Consider the following 20,261-nt stretch of genomic DNA (forward strand, 5'->3'; position numbering starts at 1 on the left):
CCTTTTGACTGCTTGTTGTGAGGAACATCTTGCATAACCTCTCTTTTTTTTTTCTTACTTAATATAATATTGCCTTAGCATACAAGTTGGAAACTGCGGGAAATTTTCAAACATTTCCTGGGCTTTCTTTTAAACTTCTGAAAGAGAGGTGTGTGTGCAGTAGATAATATGTTGCAAATGATTGTGAGTGTAATTGTAAAGCCAGTAATTAGTTCAAGAACTATGTACTCAAGACTAAGGGCTCAATTACAGCACTGCTGACTTGTTTAGGTGGTTGGTTACAACATGCAATTCTTTCATTTTTCATAGAAGGCCTTTTCATAGTAATTGGCTTGGAATTCTCCCACATTATTGGCATGTGAGAAGTATAGCCGAAGAGGGAGTGTAGTGGAATGTGCAGCATGTCTTGTTCTGCTGCAGCTGGAACAGCAGGCATTGCGCGGTCAGTGCACGCTGGAGGAAATGGAAGAAGAGGTGTACCGTTCTCAGCTGGGCATATTCGATATAAGCTTGGAGATGCTCAAGGAGGAGGAGGACATACTGCGAAGACAGAAGGACATCCTCGATCGCGCTTGGCAAGGTATTAAATCCTCGCACTGCTCATGCATTGTGTTAGTGTTGATCAGGTACTTCAAGAAAGCACAGTTGACGGTGTACCGAATTTTTCTTTCTGAAGAAAACGGTAAAACTGAGTCCTACGTGATTTTTTTTAGTTATTTGAGTGCCTCAGCTTTAACTGTATCAAAATAGCAGCGAACCAGTGCTCTTGTTTTGACTTTGGGCAATGTGGTGCGATGTCACAAAATGCACACATGTTGGGAGCTGTTTAAAATGAAGAGCTTCAGCTGCGATGTTCATGCTGGCATAAAACTCGCTTGCTACTTTGTGATGAATGAACGATCAATTGCCAGCCATTTTTTTGCTGGTGAAAAAATTGTGCACATTGTGGTGTTGGGATGGTAGTGCATAATAAGATATTTAATTGTTCAGAGCACGTTTTGATATTTAAGACATGGGTGTATCAAAATGTGGCCCTATTGGAAACAAAGTCTCGAATTATTAAATTCAGGCTTTTATGCTGCTCTTAAACGAAATCGGTACAAGATTTACATAGTCTTAAAAAAATAAAAATGCATTGATTTAATAGACACTTGCTTGTTGTTTTCTTGATACTTTTGATAATCTGGCATTTAGTTGTTTTAAAATTTCTTTGACAGTACTGCATTTCAATGAAGACCTCCCTTAAGTTTTTCTTGGCTTCATTGCTTGTTGGTTTTGTATGGTTATACATAGCTTGCCATAAATGGGCCGCTCAACCAATTTACATTTTTATGTTCATAGGTAGCGTTGCGCCATATACTATGTACCCCACTTTTAAAAGAGAACTGCGACATTTTAGGCTGCACCTTCTTGAAAAGAACAGTTCTAGGTTGCTTCTATATGCAGTAGCCTTTCTAAAATATTTTGCACCTGATATATGAAAGAATGCATCATGAAACATATCAAAAATGGACAAAAAGAAATGTAATGGAAACCAAGAAACTCAGCTGTTACATAGTACTGCTAAAGATCAGATTGAGTCATGAACATGATAACCAGCATCGACTCAGCTATGTGAAGTTCCTTTTATGTCTAAACTCCAAGATAGATTTTCAACCTGTGCGCGCAGACCTAGACATACAAGCTGTTAGTATTGTGTGAGTTTTTCTGAAAGTGCTATGTTATTTGGAATCTTCAATTTTTGACAATACTTTTGGTTTGGACTTTGGTTTGGTGCAGAGGAGCTGGATGAGGGCATCTTTTATGATGCAGTGGAGGAACGAGATCAGATTGAGGATGAACTTGAGATGGAGAACAGTGGCCCCATGTCGAGGCGAGACCGACTCAAGCTTCGTCTCAACAGGCTTTACAGAAAGCGAGCCATCCTCAGAAACAAGCGGGTAGGTGGGCGTGCATTCCCCTTTAGGTATCTGCCTGCAATCAGCCGTTTGTAGTGGCAGAGAAGCGAGCTTTTCTACGTATGTCATTAACACGGTTGGTCACAGTTATTGCTTCAAGGAAACCTTGGGGAAACATGCTGAAGTCATGGGTAGGAAGTGTGAAAATGAGAGAATAAATTGGTTTGGCTCTTTCGTTACCATGCAAAAATGGTTATCTTTCGTGTGTCTCAGGAAGGTAGTTTTTGCAGTTTTAAACATACTCTAGCACGCATTGCAGCATATCAAGTTATTCACAATTAAATGCTTTTTCCAAAAAAATGTAAGTTGTAGCACAACAAAAATATTTTGGAATGAATAAAAACATAAAAAGTGGGTAAGTTTTGGTTGCCATCTGGTAAACGGTGCAATGAAGAACACTATATATGCAAAAATATTTAAAACAAAAAATTCAGAATATACATTTTGAAGATAAATGACCCAGGAACTGTAGAAAAGATATTAAATATTGTACAATATGTTTCTATGACATAGACTAAGAAAATCAGAATTGAGGTGCTGCTACATTGCTCATGCCAGGCAGTGAAGCATTGCTTGTTTTTTTTTTTTTTGTGAGCCACAAGTGAACTCGTACACTTTTCTCAGTAAATGTATTTATTTTTTTTGCTATGAGAGTCTGCAGGTGTTTGGCTATAAATGGATATCCGTGATGCAAATAATGCTTTTAAAAATTTGATGTTTGATAAACTCCACTTTTCAGTGTAGCACCACCTCTTCCCATGAGCCACCTCACTTCGCATAGGTTGGCTTTCCGATATATGCATCCAAGCATATTTCTTTGAATTTCTGCACATCGTATTAAAACAAATATACATGTATATCGTGCGCAGTCCTGGAACGTCTCATGTAATGTAATCTGGTGGCCCTGTAATCTGGTGGCCCTATCGTGGGGAGGAGCTATGCAGCCGACGCCAGCATATCGCGCCCCAGCGGCATGTGGACCTCACACGTAACCAGAGTAGCTATGAGATTCTGCACAAAGGTCAGCAGCTACACACTTGCGGCAGAGGAGACAACTTGAAGCCGTAAACAAAAACCCACGGACAGCTGCGGATGTCTCAGGCTGATGCAAAACATCATTGCCATAAAACTTGAAGCTGAGGTGCTGTCATCCTCGAACTCTTAAGATCGTGCTCACTCAATTCAGGTACACTTGCAAGACAGTTTAGAGCGACACGTGCTTTTTACTGCACAGTTGCACACCCAAGTGAGCGTGACAACAATGCCATTGCAACCCTGTGTCTGATATAACAATTTAAGCGAAACCAAAGGTGTTGAAAACTGTGTGAGAAGGCCACCTCCACACTTTATACATGTGGCGGACCTTCGGGAATATTTTTTTTGTGTAACAAATTTTTCAACTCCCAGCAACAGCTTTCCATAAAAAAGTTGGCATAAATTTCTGGCAATTATTACCGCTCAACACTGTCAGATTGCGAAGCTGACACCTTAATTTGATATGCGACTTGCAAAGGCTCTTTTGATTACAGAACCTTGATGTTACGGTTGCATAAGAATGAGGGGCACACACTTCTGTCAAGTGCACTAGTCAAGTGCATTTTCCCAACACACATACATTGGTATGTGCAAAAGTCTGTCAAAAATCACTATGTTGCCAGAACAGGCAGATTGAAGTTGATTCTGAAAGGCAATTAGCAGGACTAGTTACTAGAAAGTTCTTGATGCTCGAGAAACAAATTAAAAAGCCTAAATTGGCAATCCAAAGCATCGATCACCAGTGATCGATCTGAATAGGCATGATAACGAGAGAGTTAAATTCTAACTTATGAACTGTAATTGTGTACAATAAAACAGCCTTGTATTGTGTGGTCTGGATGGACAAGTGTAATCTGTCTTTGTTCTTGGTCCCTTTCTGTGTTCTTGACTGTTTACAGATTAGTCTTCCTTCTCTCTTTTTGTATTTTAAGTACTTTATTAGGGCAGAGTTGACAAAAAAATTGTGTGTAGTGCTTCACACATGTGCCTTTAGCAAGTGTAATGTATTTAGAATAAGAACAATGTGCCTAGCAAGACTTCCGTGAAGACTGGTGTGAGTTAGGGGATATTCTGTGGATGAATTGCAGTTTGCCGAGTTGTGTCTATGAATTTCCATTGCAGTTGCTCTAGTGGTGCTGTATCTGCAATCCTTTCTTTGCATCTCAGACCATTTGGGCAGTCCCAGTAAGCTGCACTGGCAATAAACAACAGAAAAAAACCTCATGTTTGTCAGGGCTGCTAGCATTGCCCATACTTACCAAATCTCAGTCGTACATCACTGCCTTTCATAGTCATGGCCACTGATGTCTGAGGCTGTGTCATATGTGACCTCTCCTATCTGCTATGGGTCTTCATGTGTGAAAAAAAAAAGTACTTCAAGATAGGAGCAGATAAAGTATGAAGAACAATGAATCTTTAAGGAAAGTCGGGCAAACTATAGTGCATGGTCTTGGCAGGTCACATGCTTGAAGCTACTGCGTCAGAGTGTTACATGTGTGACATAAGCGATTGAATTGTACAGCCCAGGGTACAGGACGAAAGACAAGCATGCAGTCCTGTATTCTGTGCTGTGCAATTCATTACATTTTAAACAAAAGCAACTAGCCTGACTTCCTGCTCTATTATGCATGTGACAGCTTGAAAAAAGGTAAGAAACTAAACTAAGCGTAGATTTGGTATATTTTTCCTCTTACTAACGTTAACTCAGTAAGGTAGGCCAGTCACCTGTCCGTCATTTATGGTTTGCAAGTTTAGACGCCCAGCTACCAAAAGTTAAGCGTTGTTAGACATTTTACTGATAAATAACCTTTGCAGAGCTATGAAATATAGTAGGAATTTCTACAAAATATAAATTCAGCTTGTCCCTCATCTTTCTTTAGTTCTAGACATATCTTTGCATGCTTTGGAGCAGTTATGAGAAAATTTTTATGTCTCAACTATGAAATAGGTCATTTGTAAGAAAGACGTAATATAGGGGGTAACCTTGATCCGCAAGAGGGCAACACCGTTGCCGCGCCATTTTGAAGGTACGTTCGTATGCACTGTCCTGCTGTCCATGTTTCGGCATGCGGAAAGTGTTCCTGAGGTTTCAAGCATCCATGTTGCTGTGCGGATTTGGAACACAGCGCGTGCAGCGAATTTTATGCGTGTGTGGCAAACATGCAGACCTTAAAATGGCGACCCCCGGTGCTAGCGATCCTCGTAGATGACGTCAAGTGCATACACCCTATACCAACATTTCTTTTATCTGCTAAAAATACCAGGTGGTCAGAATAGAGATTGCTTGTAATTTCCCAGTATCTCTTCCCATTATGTATTTTCTTTATTATAGAAAGCCTGCATTGCTGAACACCAGAAAAAGGTAAAGAGAAAGGAAGAGAAGAAGAATCGGATCAAGCAGCACCACGCTGTCCATATAGTAAGTTCGAAACATATAATTTGTAGAGATTTAAGCTGCTATGTGTATGTTATGTTCTGCTTATGCATGATGCGATGCAATTTGACAAATGAGTTTACCTAAACAGATGTATTTTTTGTAGGTTAAGGTTAACATTATGTCTGTTATTGCGGCTTAGCTTAGCTTGTTTTCGGTCATCAGCCGTGAATTTTCTAGTACTAGTGTACATTTATTTCTCTTGCGTTTATTGTGTCATTCGTTTTTTTTTGGGTGTGTGTGCATGGATGTATCTGTCCAGCTTGACTGCATTGTTCTTGTAGTTTGCCTGTTCTCGGGCCGGTATTTGTTGATGACTGACATGAATGGGCATTTTGCAGAGACGAGAAGAGATACGCAAGACGTTGGAGATGAATCACGATCGCATTGATAGTGAGCGCAGGAAGACACTGGAAAGGCTCAGGGAATACAAAAAGGTATGTAAGCAGGTGTTACAGCTGAAGCTGTGCAGGTGTAAAATGTGGTGAGCTGCGAAATCAATGTGGAATAATTTTTTTTCATTTTTATTGATATATGTGATTGGGAAAATTGGTGAACATTAAAGCTTGGCCAGAAAGATTTGGAACGGAATAGCGTTTTCTGCAATACACGCTCTTCGTCGTGAAATCATAGGAGGACAGTGTCATCTTCCCATAACGCTCATAACCCCAGGTTGCAGTGGTTGCGAAGTGCCCCAAGAGCAGCGACAATGTCAGCGGAACCCTCAAGGTCTTAAAATACTAGTGTATATGCTCATTTGCTAGGTTTTCTTTGATTCAGCTTCAACTGCTGAGTCATTGTGGCTGTTAAGCCTGTATGGGATTTCACCTTTGCCCTGTAGGCCTAAGCTCAATTTACATCCACACCCAAAATTTTTTCAGTTTAATTACTTTGCTTGCAGGAGCTCCGCCAAGTAATATGCCATCAGTCTGAGCATGTCTGTTATAAGAGTTGTCAGTTCCGCTTGGGGGATTCTTTTTTTTCACTGGGTCGCTTGTAGAATTTTCCAGTCGCTTGTCACATTTTTTGGGCTTATTTGCACTTTCCTGCAAATATAGTATAGTTAATTTAGTCATAATCTCATCATCAATGTGTGCATTTGTCGTTCACTAATAGTATGTTCGTCGATGACTGAGTAGATGACTGCATAGGCAAACGCAGGGTTCCCCATCAAGAGGTGCGAAAATTCATCACAGCCCCCTCTCCCCCCGTCATCCAGTGGGTGCAGTTGCCCCCCCTGAGCCTATGGTTGAGTGTTTGACCATACATTGGGGGCAATTCATGTAAACATTCAGTCAAACAAACATTGAGGAAAATCACAAGTAAGGTTAGTCATGCGCTGGCAAATGTGCCTCCAACCAAATGATGAAACTACTCAAGCAACAATTTTTAGTAGTAGCTACAGTATATGCTTTTGTTCATAGTACATAGGTTTTTTTTTTCAGCACAAGACAATTAGGTGATTTTTCAAACTACCCTTTGTGTTTGAGTGACATTTAAAAAAATAATGATTAGAATTATTCTGAATAATGGGAAAATACATTGCGCCTACTCTTTTGGGCTTCTTTTAGGGGTGAAGCACCTTAGGGCCAAACAACGAAATGTTCCTTTCCTCAGTAAGAAAGCCTTCATTTTTGTGAGGCCGCCTTATGTCACTCTAAAAGCTTCCTCACTGAGGAGCCCTCGGTGAAGACTTCCTCGGTGCTTCCTCAGCTTAAGGTTGCTTTGGGACTACCTTCGTGCGCTGTTAGGTCCGCTCCTTGTCCTGAACGAGCGCTTCGCCTCACAGCTAGCCTACGTGATGTTTTAGTTTTCGAGGCAACCCTCCCACCCCACCCCTGCGGGGAGACACGACGGCGAGCGTGCGTGCACGGTGCCAGGCACCATAACAGCGTTTAAAGAGGCGGGCGTTTCAGTGTTGCTAGAATGCACCACGTTTTGCGCTCAACTACGGTGGCTTTTCACATTCAGTAATCGTAGTTTGAAGAAAGCGTACACACGTCTCTATATTAACACTTCAATTTGGAAGTGATGTGGTGACCCAACTTTTTTTTTACAGAATAAACGCTTGTGAGCAAAGCTTATATTCGATAATCTCGAACGCAGGAGCGCGGCAACCATTCCTCCCGCGAGGACGGGTTAAGGGAGCTTTTAGAGTACGCTTGCTTCCTCCGTCTGTACTTGGTTGTAAGGAAGCCTCACGTAAGGAGAGGACGCGGTCAAAGGAAAGAAACGTTTCGTTGTTTGGGCCTTAGTCTCGAGACCTGTTTGGTGTCCATTGTCACGGCTACATTATTTGGGACGACCCCCAAGTATAGTGTACAATATAGTTGAAACATATGTGAGACACAAAAAAAGATTTAATAATAGTCTAATATTAATCATAATTGAAAAAGAACAATATAAACACCTACAAGCGCAAACCCTTTATACTAGTCAGCGACTCCGACGTATGGAGCTCGAGAGCTAGCTTCGCCTACTTGTCATGATTCACTTCGCGAGATGCGGGGAGTTTTTGTGATGAGTATTCACTTATTTGCTTGGTAGCATATGGCAAAACTGCCTGTTGCTATATTTAGCATCCATAAAAATTTTTTACTCATTTTGACTATGCCAGATCTTCTGCATCTTAACACTCTTGCGGTAAATTGATACTTGCGCTTAATATTGACAAATGATTTCCTGATATACACTTGAGTAGTGTATATTCATACGTGATCAGCACAACTTGAGTCCAACAGCCTACACTAGTTGTTAAGGAAGCAGTTTAGAAAAAATTAGGGCAGCAGTTTAGGAATGCTGGGATCCTTAGATGTTCATCAGTGAGAAATATGAAGCTAAGCTGAATTTATGTGTTGGATTTCTGGATTTGAATGTCGTTGATCTCGCTGGGTTTTGGACTTTAGGAATGTCACTTAATGCAGTGCATTCGGTGAGCCGATAAAATTCAAGACACACAAGACTGGCTGGCTATGGTGCACTGAGTGTGTATGCTACCTACTTGTGAATTCATGGATAAAAACACCCATTTGGGACTAATGAAAAAGTTAATGTTGCATACTAGAGCAATTATAGATGCAACCTAGTGCAACCTTGCAATCACCAACTGCTGTGCTGTACTCACTGTGTTTAGTTGCATAGCAAGCATAGGTCTTTTATAAGCTTGTCATCTAATACATTCATTGCAAAAAGCAAGTGGGATAGTACGGTAGTGAGATTAGTTTCTGACATTGTTACAGTAACTGCTTTTGTGCCGTTAACTACGCATGACTTCATATGTGCTCCAACTGATGCAGAAATATCAAAATGGCAAAAGAAATGCTGATGGCACTATGCTGGAGCCTAGTCAAGAGGGGATATCGAGGTCACCATCTCCGAGGAGCCCAAGGCAGAGCTCAAAACTCCAGAATGGCACTGCAGCGGACAAAAGAAAAGCGTTCAAAAACTCCTCCGAAAGCACCAAGTACAAGAAGGATGACCTGTCTCTGCCTGTACCCCCTCCATTACTACCGCCTGCTGTGCAACTCCCACCGCCACCACCGCCTCCTCCTCCACCGCCTCCGCCACCACCACTGATGCCAGCATTAACGGTGAGTCCGTATTGCAGTGTATCTGAAAAACAGTTAGGCCTGGGAGAGCATAGGTATTATTTGTAGTCTTCAGCGTTAGTGTTGCAGTAAGAATGTAAATGGAAATGAATTAAAGGGAACAAAATGTCTCCCTTTTTCTTGGTGGGATTCGAACGCACGGTTGGCAAAACGTGTCCAATCTTGTACCAACTGAGCTACTATAGAAGGTGCTTCTATATCCATTTCCTTGGGTAAAGAATTTTTGTATATGTAACCGCTTGAAAGGTTAGACTATGCCTCCCGTTGCCAAGGCAACAAGTGGGGGACCTTCTTTGTGGGAAAGGGGACCATGGGTCACATGATCTTTGCATAAGGTGGTAGCTGACCAATGAACCCTTACTAACCTAAGGCCTGCCTGGGTGAGGCCCTTTCTGTGAAGGAAGAAGGGGAAATTTTTTCGGTGGTCTGATTTTTTCTGCGATTTGTCGTTAATGTCAGTGGCGGGAACTCTCCTGCAGAAGATCAAAGGCAGCAAGCAATCGGTGGTAGCAAGCACGGGTACTTGCATCGTAGGACTTGCAGTGGTATTTTATTTTCATAAGGTGACCCAGAACCTCAAAATGGTGGCAAGCAGATATGATCTCCTTGTTCTTTCTGCCCCCGTAAAGCCATCTCAGCTCTGCCTTCGCACCACTGCTGAAGGATCCTCAGGCTGTGGTGTTAAACATGCTTCGGCTTACTCTAAATGTGAGGCAGAAGTTGTCTACCAATTCCCCTGACTTGCGGCAGGTATTACGTTGAACGTATGAGCCATGCAATGCAGTATGACCGTATTCTAGAGAAAAGAAAAGAACTTGCACGTGTTCTTGCACACTGCAGCGTCTGCAAATCCTAACCACAATTTTATAATGTGATGATCCTGGATGAGAGCAAGTATTACACAGCAGATGAGTTACTAGCCTTTCATACAGTAAAACCCCCGTTGATTTGGACGTTATGGGACCGGAGAGAAAGTTCGAATTACCCGAGGGCACCAATTATCGTGAGTACAAACAAAACACTTGAAGAATGTCTCCTGCACCATCAGACTTTTATTTCTTAAAAAAGTCTGTGATAGCAGTTTGCTTCACCAACACAATGTGCGACGCAGTCACAACTTCGTGAAGTTCCTGCAGGTGGCTTAGTCTGCCAACACTGTCTGAGGAAAGCATGCATATGTCCTCCAGAACAGCCAACGCATGCGCAGCCTCCATCATTATGTGGCGTGGACGCTCGTTAGCATCACTTACGTCCTCGTCAGCTGATTCCCCTTCGCTGTCCAAGACTTCGGCGACGATATCGCTGTTGGTCACTGTGTCGGCCACGGCAACATCGCTGTCAATTGGGAAGTAATCGCCAAGGGGCACATCAGCTGGCATGATGCTCGCATAGCGGCCGTCTTGTTCTTTGCCAGTTTCCTCATCGGCCACCACACCCGGATTAGCAGCGTCATGTACGAAGCTCATGCCTAAAGCAGTTTGCGACAACTGCAGGCGGTGTGTTGTTCCACATGTAGGTCAGCATGTAGATTGTGCTTAGCAGGCTTACTTCGTACTGCTTGCCTGACTCCATGCGGAGCAACATCCGCTCGAGTACCTGCCGTCAATAGCAGCTTTTTACGAACTGTATAATTCCCTGGTCCATAGGCTGCAGGGAAGCTGTTGTGCTCGGAGGCGGGAATAGCAGTTCAATGTTTTCGAGCCCAGACACCTTTGTGTGCACACTACAGTTGTCTAGCACCAACAACACTTTCCGAGCCTTGGCCGCAAAGTGGCGGTCTAGCTGATGCAGCCAGGCTTGAAAGGGTTCGGCAGTCATCCAAGCCTTTCTGTTGAACCGGTAGTCGACAGGCAGCTGCTTAATATTCTTAAAACATCTTGGCTTCACAGCCTTCTCGATCACCAACAGCGGCAGCCGCTCTGTGCCGGTCATGTCAGCAGCCAAAAGAACTGTCACGCGCTCTTTACTTAGTTTTTCATCGACGCACGAGTTCCCCTTAAACGCAGTTGTCTCAGAACAGTTGTTTCAGAACGCAGTTGTCTCAGAACAGCACTGTCTCATCAGTGTTGATAATGTTGCACGGCTCGTACGTAGAAAGGCGCGCGGATAGTCCAGACCGCCAGTCCTGCACAACACTTTCGTCAACCGCACCTCTTTCACCACACGCGTTGCGGAACACCTGCCCATGTCGCTTCTTGAAGCGGTCGAACAGCCTTCCGACGCACTGAAAAAATCAATCTTCATGGTAACCGCAAACTTCCCTGCTTGTGCGCAGATAAGGGGGCCACTCTAAGTGATTGGGTTATAAAGCTTAATACTGTTTGTAGGTGTTGCATATTGAGAGGTTTACTGGATCTGATTGTTCATTGCAGCCGACTGCCCTAAATCCCATTCCACTGACAGCACTCAGGAAGCCTGGACCAAAGCAAGATCTGTCAAAGCCTAAACAAGCAGAATCTAGCAAGACTATCAACCTTGCAGAAATCCTTGCTGCTCGTGGCAAACTCAAGAAAGCCGCTACCTCTGACGATGACAAGAATAGAAATTCAGGTAGTCATCTTTGTTATAATTTCACCCAACACCATCATTTAAGAGCACCTTTACAATTTTAATTCATTCATGCTTTTTTGTTTTTTTCAGCAACTGGAGGTCAGTCCAAGGACTTCAATGCAGTTCTTAAAGCAGCTCTTACAAAGATTAACATTGCCTCTCATGGACCTGATAACTCCGACCATGAGAGTGAAAACAGTGATTTTGAGTAGGTTGCACCCCATAAAATTTTAAAATGCTGATGTTTGTGCTCCAATTTCCGTCCTTAACAGGTGTTGAATGCATTGCAATGCAGATTATGTGCCGCTTTTATATTTGTGAGGGCTTTTGTGGTGCTTTGTTCGTGCACATAAGCAGTCTGCAGTAGTCAAAACACTGCTTTCCTCGAGCATTGAAAACTGGGTGAGCTGGTAAGGGTTAATCTTCTGCACAGTTTTCTAGAAGATGAACAGCTTTCCTCATTGTGAATGTTCAATGCATCATATTGTCTGCAGCATTTTGCTTCATTAGGTGGAGTTATTGCTGTAAAGGTGTGCTCATGATATTTGCTTCACAGAAACTAATCACTCATAAATCTCTGCATGAAATGCGTGTACCTGTCTGTGAAGGTCTTCATTTTACGACGGAAAGGGGGCAAAGTTATGTTTGATTTTGTGCTTGTTTAACTGTGATCAGCGCTTTTAAAAAAATAAGGCAGACCCTGAACTTCTTGAGATTATAGTCATTGCAAGAATTCACATTTTTTTTTGGCAATGCTATTTATAATAGGGCTTGCTGCTACATGCCTGTCAAGGGAGTGAAAAAATTTTTGCTTCCCATTTGCCATGTAATATTTTGATACGTTAGGCTGGTAACAGGTATACACTGGCAGTCTTCTCATGCCTTGTTAGGTGAGAAGGTGTACATCAGCTATTCTCTGCACTTACTGCGATTCACAAACTCCTCTAATCAATGTTTGAAAATTTTCTGGTATTTAAAAAAAATTGTACATGTGAATAGACCGCCGGTCTCGTCTCTCTTGTGCTTCTCCATTTCAAGGCGCAACTAGTGTTACCTCTGGCCTATAGAGCTTCAGAGGCAAGCTAATCTCTTCTACATCTTGTCTTTAAAAATTCTGTTTGGAGGTTAGGTGCTGTTGTTGTGGTTGGAGGGCTAATGCTTTGGGCAAGGAAGGGCACATAGGGAGTCATTATGTGGTGTACAGTTATGTCGTTCACCTTTTCAGAGCCTAGACAGGGCTGCTGGAGATAAAAAGAGTGAACTAGTGTGTGTTTTTTCTTTGTGCTAGCCTTTGTACAAAATGGTGACCAAACTGATTTCAGTGCATATGCGAATCTGTTTGAGTGCGATGGGGTGGAGATCTGTGAAGACGCGAGGGTGAGGAGCGGAAAAACAGGTGATGGCCCGTTCTACAATCGCCGTGCTTATGATTTCAAGTGCAGCTGCATGGTTTGGACTTTTGGGCCAGTGCATTATGTTCCTGTTAAAACGTGTTGGTGTGATATGACATACAGCCTATTAACGACTGCTTGCAGCTTTGTGAAGCATCCTGTCTGTGTGGCTGGTCATGGCACTGGTATGCATCACCTTGGAAGATTATGTATGTGACACTGTTGTTGAATGCCGAGAACTGCTCTATTTTCAAAAATGTAGTGGCATTACACTATTGATGTTTCTAATTGTTTTAGGCACAAAGTGTTTGTTGGCATAAAAAGTGTAAGATTACGGCATAGCCTAATTTCACAGTGTCAGTGGTATTCAGTGAACAATGTTGACTGTGTTCTGTGACGAGCGTGATACCTCTGCTCAAAGAGAAAAGATAGTTATAAATTATTTGTAGTGGTAAGAAGTTATTATATGTGGTGAGATCATTTATATATTACATGTTAGCTTGATCAAGTAATATAGAATCGAAGAGTTCTTGTGCGGTTGTTTTTTGAACATCAGTTTTACGAGACCGAGTTGTTATATGTAAATACCTTTGCGTTTAGCATCATACTCGGAGTGTGTTAAGATATAGTTGTACATTTTCTATTCTGTAATTTTGTGTACATTGAGTCTTGATGCATCTCTACTCTTGTGTGGCTGCTATTTTGGCGGCAGTTATGAAATAATTGGTTCCACCGAAAGGAAGAAACAACTTTCATGTGACCTTTTTATCATGCATGAACTTGTCTTTGTGCTGCCTATACTTGTGGTTTTAGTCTGAAATGGTCTCGTGAACATTCATTTCATGAGTGCACTGTTATGTGTTGTGTTTCCACTGGTGTGTCTGAAAATATCTTAAGAGTTGGCAGGCTGAATGTTGACTCCCCTAACCGAAAGATAACTTGAGATATCTTTTTTTGTAATTTAATGCCTAAATAACAAAAATACCCTTACTATCTTTTTTATAACTTGTGAAGGTGGGGGCTGCATCTTAATGTGAAACAGTTTCTACTTTATGAGTGTGCACTAACCCAGTTTCTTTTTACTCCATGCTTTCAGAGTTTCACATAAGGTGTAGCATATTTTTTGTGTGTGCATGCACAAAAGTGCAACTGCTATGCCTCACCTCCTCCTCCCTTAATCAGTTGTTCCAATGCAGTCACTTGCATAGCAGTCTTGTAAATCTACAAACCATAGAGTATACTTAAGTTGAAAATGTCTTAAAATGATGTAGCATATATTTTTTCTGTCAAAATTCTAATTAGAATTTCATTTACTGTATTGTTATGGTGGTTGAAATATTTGTCTCAAGCTTTAGCAAACACATCTGCAGGTAAATTTCTTTTGGTTTATTGGTTACTACAAAGTTTTTTTCAACATGCTGGCAAAAAATATTGGCTTTGTGCTTTTTAACCTGTGTTTTCGTGGTGTACTGCAAAACACAGGTTTTGGATACAATTAAGGCAGATGCTTAAAAGAATCTGGAAACTTGAAGGTTAGAAACTTTGGTTGAAATATTTGTCTCAAGCTTTAGCAAACACATCTGCAGGAAAATTTCTCTTGGTTTGTTGGTTACTACAAAGTTTTATTCAACATGCTGGCAAAAAATATTGGCTTTGTGCTTTTTAACCTGTGTTTGTGTACCAGAGCTTGCTGGGTACAAGTGCTTTAAGAGTCTTGGAGTTTATAGTGGGTTACAGCCGAAGAATAAATGCAAGCTCCATCGCCATTCCCCCCCCCCCCCTACAGGCAGTATTTTCATATGTGTTCCACTAATTGCAGTCACTTATTTATGTGGTGTTGGCACCTTTTACGTGTTTCAGGCAAATGACTTAGCTGTAGAGGCACGTGTTGTTCATTGCGACAGTTTTCGTTTGCAAAACATTGCTTTTTCGCTAATTTCATAAAAAATTTTAACTTGTCTGCTCAGCCAAATGCAACATTTTAACAATAAACGATGAATCTTAATTTATAATATGCACAGTACTTGAATTATAAGCAAAAAAGTTGTTATGGTTTGAACAGAAATTGCCAGTCATTGCTCTGTTGCACAGGTAAATGACAGGGGAACTGCAGTACTGGGGGCAGAGCAGGTATTTATTCTTAGATTGTAACAGACTATAGTAAAACAGCACTAACGTTTTTTTTTACAGTGCATGTCTTTTTTTTTCTGTGATCTCAACTCAAATTCTTGCTGCATTTTTTTCTGTTGCATTATGTTGACATTCATATTATATGCATGGTTTTGATGCCAGTTTAACTTAAAATGTTGCATATTTTTCAATATTTAGAACTGTGCCTCGAGCCTTCCTGAAGGTATCACTCAAATATCTCACCTGCTCTTTCTTCAGGCATTTCAGACACTTCAGGTGACATATAAATTGCTCCATGAAGGACGTTTTTTTTTTTTTGGTATATGTACTGTATTGATAACTGCTGTCTATTGTCTCTTACAGACTATTTTAAGATCTTGACATATATCTGTACTCATTGTTTTTGTTGAACTCGGTTTCTACTGGCTTATTCTAATGTGCAAGTAGTTGCCCAGTCAATTTATGCAGCAGCTGTTCCTTTGATAAGTGTATAAACTTGAGTGTTCTACAACCTGAATGTCTAATATTAGCACAGGGCTATGTTTTGCTGGCACCTTTTAAGTGCCAGCAAAAAGTAAACAAAACTCAGAAAATTATTTTTTTGTTGTTGTATATAGTTAACAAGTGCTCTGTTTTTTGCTGGATCAAAATTTGTTTAGCATGCTGGTAGTAATCTTGCAACCCATCTTTGAAACTCTAAATCACGGAGTTTCTCACAAATATACCTAGAGGGCAATCCGGCGCCACCGTCTATTCGAATTTTTTTAGGGGCGCCGTTGGAACACTGTGAATGACGGTATATGTCTGCGAGGCTTGTGTTTGCTGATGTGAAGAGAGGTTTTAGCTTAAAAGTGGATACGACTCCCCAAATAAAGCTTCTCAAAAACAAAAATTTTATAAGTGGATATCTTTTACGCATATTATATTCCGAAATAGAAGTCCACTTAGCTCTACGGTATAATCAAGCGGCAAAATAAAGAAACAGACAACTAGCAGTGACAGAATTAATCCTGGCTTTTTCGTCTGCCTGCCAAGTTTAGCACCTGTTCATTACCTTCTACGCTTCGTGAAATTGTGCATCAATGCAGAAGTTCTCAATGTTAAATAAAATTTGTTTTTGTGAAACGATAAAAATAAAGAGCTTACATTGTGCTCCTTTAGTAAGAAATCAACCATTTTAACACAAGGAACGCATCGAAGCTAGATGCGTCTTAGAGGTGTTCAGACTCTTCGTCTACGATACAAATCAGTCAAGTTCGAAGCTCACATTTCCAGGCATTCCCATGTGTCCAACAGCTTGCAGCGCCACTTTTCCCTCTAGGTAAGTGTAACAAACTCTGTGCACTAAATAGCCGTGCGCATTGATTGACAAATGAGTGCTTATGATGGGCAGTCAAGTGCTGCCTTTCATTCCTGGACACTGCAGTCATTGGAAATGCTTTCATGCAGAGTAAACCTCCGTTTCAGGGAATGGAAAGCCATAGTTTTGTGACAAGCAAATATAGCTTGAAACTGCCACTTTTACTTCTGTGGTATAATGAACTCGCTAGGTGGTATAGTAGCCAAACAGCAGGCTATCCAGAATGCTCAATTGGTGTGATAGGACTGGTCTCATCTTTGGCACCTTTTGCAGAAGATATTGTGAACATGCAAGACATGACGTAAGACATGACAAGAATCACATATTATGGGTTCATCAATTGCATTGTTTAATATTATCAAGACAACTTCGAATACTTTTATGCCTTGAGCATAACTTCATTTGCTTGTCATTGCCAAGAAGTGCAAAGTGCCTGAGTGTGCTTGGAGTTCCTGCCTAGTTAGAATTCCGAAATATTGGTGGACCATGTACTCGTCCAATAAGCCTCAGTTTTTCTAGGCAGTGCAGATACTTTTTCACAAAGTCAGGCTGCTTGCTGGAACTGATGAACATGCTGTGGTCGCAACACAATCAAGAATAAAGCAAAAACACTGGCAGGAATTTGTGGCCAGCTACCATTGATGGAACGCTTGGGACAGCTTTTGTATCACAAGCATTTGCAGATTGCATTGTGCTTATGCTAGCAACTTGCTCGTTTCCCCTCTTTATATATGTGTATAATATATGCCTGTATACAAGCTAGTGAGCTAGTCGGAATTATGTGGCTGTGTGTTAGTTTCTTGTAAATTTCTTGGTACGGCAACAATCTGTTAGTAATCGCCATAAAGAATGAAAAAGAAAAGTGAAAGTAGCACAGACAAATATCTAAATGAAAAACACAAATTGTTGTGTTCATCATTTTTTTGCCTGTATAATATCTTAACATTGTTTTATTTGAGATGTGTACACTCCAGCTTGCCCATCTCTCAGTTTTGAAGCAAATCTGTCGACAGGCTTGCATTCCATTCTTTTCTATTCATTCAACAGGTGTTAATGCAAGCTAGCGCTTGCCATATTTTGTGGATCAGTGCTAATATTCGGTTTACGTTATGATTTGATGTTTCCATTTCTGTGTTGCACACTTCTGCATGACTAGTTAACAATGCAAGTTTTGTAGCATCGATGAACCGACCTGTACCTAGCATGTTACTTTTGTACAATACAGCACCTGACAGTTGTGCGTTGAAAACAAGCTAGCTTCTCTGTGCTTTAACATGGATGTTTATGATATGCTATGCTTTAGGTGTTGGCAACAAAACTTCAGTTGCGTGATTTTGAACAGCTCGCCATATGTGTACCATGGCTTCAGTTTTGGTGAAGTTTCTGTGAATCTGCTAGGTGCATCTAACCAGTGGATGAAACAAGAGTTGAGCTGCAAGTAACAGTGGCCGTTAATAACAAATTGTGGCTGCACAGTTTGCAGGAGCAATAGCATATATTGAGACACTATTGATAGAAGAAAATAATTGCCATTTGCTAGCTTCATTGACTGAATGTGCAGTGAATATACTCTTTATTTTATCTCATAATAAAGCTGTTTTGTTTTTAAAAGCATTGCCTCTGCTATACATGAGTGTTTGATGGCATGTGCTGGCATTCTTGTCAAGCTGGTGCTTCGAAGCACCAAATTACAAGGCTATGAAGGCTGTGATCCGAAACTGTGGCATTGCGGATGCTGTGCTTTGTCCTCACACTGGCGGCAGTGAACTTTATGCCCTTTTAAAATGTATATGTTCTAGGAAGCATATTTTTGCCTTTATTGTGCATAATAAAGCATCTTTTGCTTATTGCCCTTATTTGTGTTGCGTGCCTAACGTTCATTATCGATAGCATTGTTGGAATGTAATTGGAACATGTAGATATTGGGGTGGAACAAGCTTATAGAATCAGCTCTATAGATCCTAAAAAAATTTCATCCCAGTAATATAGAATTACAAAGAGAACTGGTACCTGTAATTTAAACATCAGGCCGTCATATTGGGGTGGTCTAAATATTTAAAATTTTGTACACAAAGCGAAGTTTTTATAGGTATACTTGATCCAAGAATTCACTATTTGGAATTGCTACGTAAATACTCGTTTCATTTGTATCTTTAAAGCTACACCAACGTGAAAGAACAAATGTCTCTATATAGATAATTTCTGTGCTACGAAACTCTAGTGAGGTTAATTTAACCGTCTTCATTAACGGAGAAGAAAATCAAAATGAAAGTTCACTAATAAAGTTCGCATTGAAATCTCCACACCTGACGTCACGGATTTCAATCTTTTTGTCGCATTTCGGCGGCACTGTCGTGTCCTTTTTAAAAAAGCTACTGGCACCATTTTAGATGCGGAAGCATCTTATACTCGCGCCTTGTAGTGCGCCGTCCGCACCGGTTCTCGAACATTCGACAGCTGACGCGCGCGCATGCGCTGTCGCGCCGTCGCCCACCATCTGTGCCGCGCGCGCTTCTCCTTCGAAAACATTCGACAGCTGACAGCGCATGCGCCGTCGCCATCTGTGCCGCGCGCGCGCTTCTCCTTCGAGAACATTCGACAGCTGACAGCGCATGCGCCGTCGCGCTGTATATATACTCAAGGTCGGCGCTCGCTCGCTCAGTTGCCGCTCGTCCGTTGGTTTCTACGGCGCGTCGACGTCCGAAGTCGCCGTGAAATGAATGCCAACGAATCCACAAACACAATGATCGACGTCCCTTCGACCAGCGCCGCCCTTTCGCATACGTGTGTACGTGTTCACTCATTTAACACCCCCTCCTACAACCACGTTAACCAATTTAGCCATCGACCCAAGTAAGTCGCAATTGAACACCCCATTTCACAACCACGTTAACCAATTTAGCCATCGACCCAAGTAAGTCGCACTTTAACACCCTGTTAACCAATTATATGCTCCGCATCCTCCTCAGTGTTCCCCCGAGGGAAGCTGCAGGCAATTTTTTTCGGAAGTGTGTATACTCTGCGATACAAATCTCCTGGTGGCGCACCTACAAATATCGACGCCAACATGACGATAGGCTAGTGATTCTGGTGACTTCGCGCGCAGGTCTGAATAGTTGCGATGATGTCAGGTACCAAAGTTCTCAAAATTTCCGCTTGCATGACATCAAAACATTCAAAATGGTCTCTTTTGCGTCATCAACGAAGCCATGGTGCGAAGCGGCCGTGGAAACTCCCGGTATCTTGCACGAGCACGTGACGAAGAGCTCATACTGTGTTGTGACGTCAGCGTACAGTAGCAACCACCACTATTTTTGAAAACATGCTGTAGTTACTTTTACAGGGTGCACACACAGCTGTACATAGTCTAGGCTCTTGAGGGCTCGGCCTTTCATTAAACGCAAGAAGCGACAGCTCAAAAGTTCCGCGTCACTACCCATTTAAGCATTGATTGAGGGAAGAAGAATGATGGAAGGACTGCCCTGAATATCCGCTTGTAAAGGGAAATCCCTAATTACTCGCGAATTACTTTCCCGGAGCGTGGCGTATCCATATCCCCCGCCTTTATACACTTTTTCCACGGGGGCCATCTGTTCTGTAGAGGGTGCTTCACTGCAGTGTTATTGTGTATGCGGCGGAGATTGTTATACAGGTTGTCAAAGCAGTGATTCTTAATCTTACCGTCTCATTGACATTAGTTCGCAGAAATCAAATCAACCTCGCCGTGGAAAACTTTCATACACTGCCGAAATTCGGTTAAATAAAATTTCAATAAAGATTACAACACTACCTAAT

The 20,261-nt window shown here is 41.6% G+C and overlaps 1 protein-coding gene across 1 annotated transcript in view; it reads left to right on the forward strand.

The window, feature by feature from the left end:
* The window catches only part of LOC119159396 (WASP homolog-associated protein with actin, membranes and microtubules), a 30,874-nt gene extending 12,552 nt beyond the window's left edge, over positions 1 to 18,322 (forward strand). The window contains exons 6-12 of the mRNA XM_037412137.2: positions 421 to 580; positions 1,780 to 1,940; positions 5,326 to 5,412; positions 5,769 to 5,864; positions 8,724 to 9,017; positions 11,408 to 11,585; positions 11,676 to 18,322. Coding sequence (XP_037268034.2) covers positions 421 to 580; positions 1,780 to 1,940; positions 5,326 to 5,412; positions 5,769 to 5,864; positions 8,724 to 9,017; positions 11,408 to 11,585; positions 11,676 to 11,797 — 1,098 coding nt within the window. The 3' untranslated portion in view covers positions 11,798 to 18,322. The remainder of the gene's footprint in view (positions 1 to 420; positions 581 to 1,779; positions 1,941 to 5,325; positions 5,413 to 5,768; positions 5,865 to 8,723; positions 9,018 to 11,407; positions 11,586 to 11,675) is intronic.
* Positions 18,323 to 20,261: the final 1,939 nt, after the last annotated feature.

The sequence above is a fragment of the Rhipicephalus microplus genome, chromosome 1 (assembly GCF_043290135.1).
Source record: "Rhipicephalus microplus isolate Deutch F79 chromosome 1, USDA_Rmic, whole genome shotgun sequence".
Taxonomy (NCBI): domain Eukaryota; kingdom Metazoa; phylum Arthropoda; class Arachnida; order Ixodida; family Ixodidae; genus Rhipicephalus; species Rhipicephalus microplus.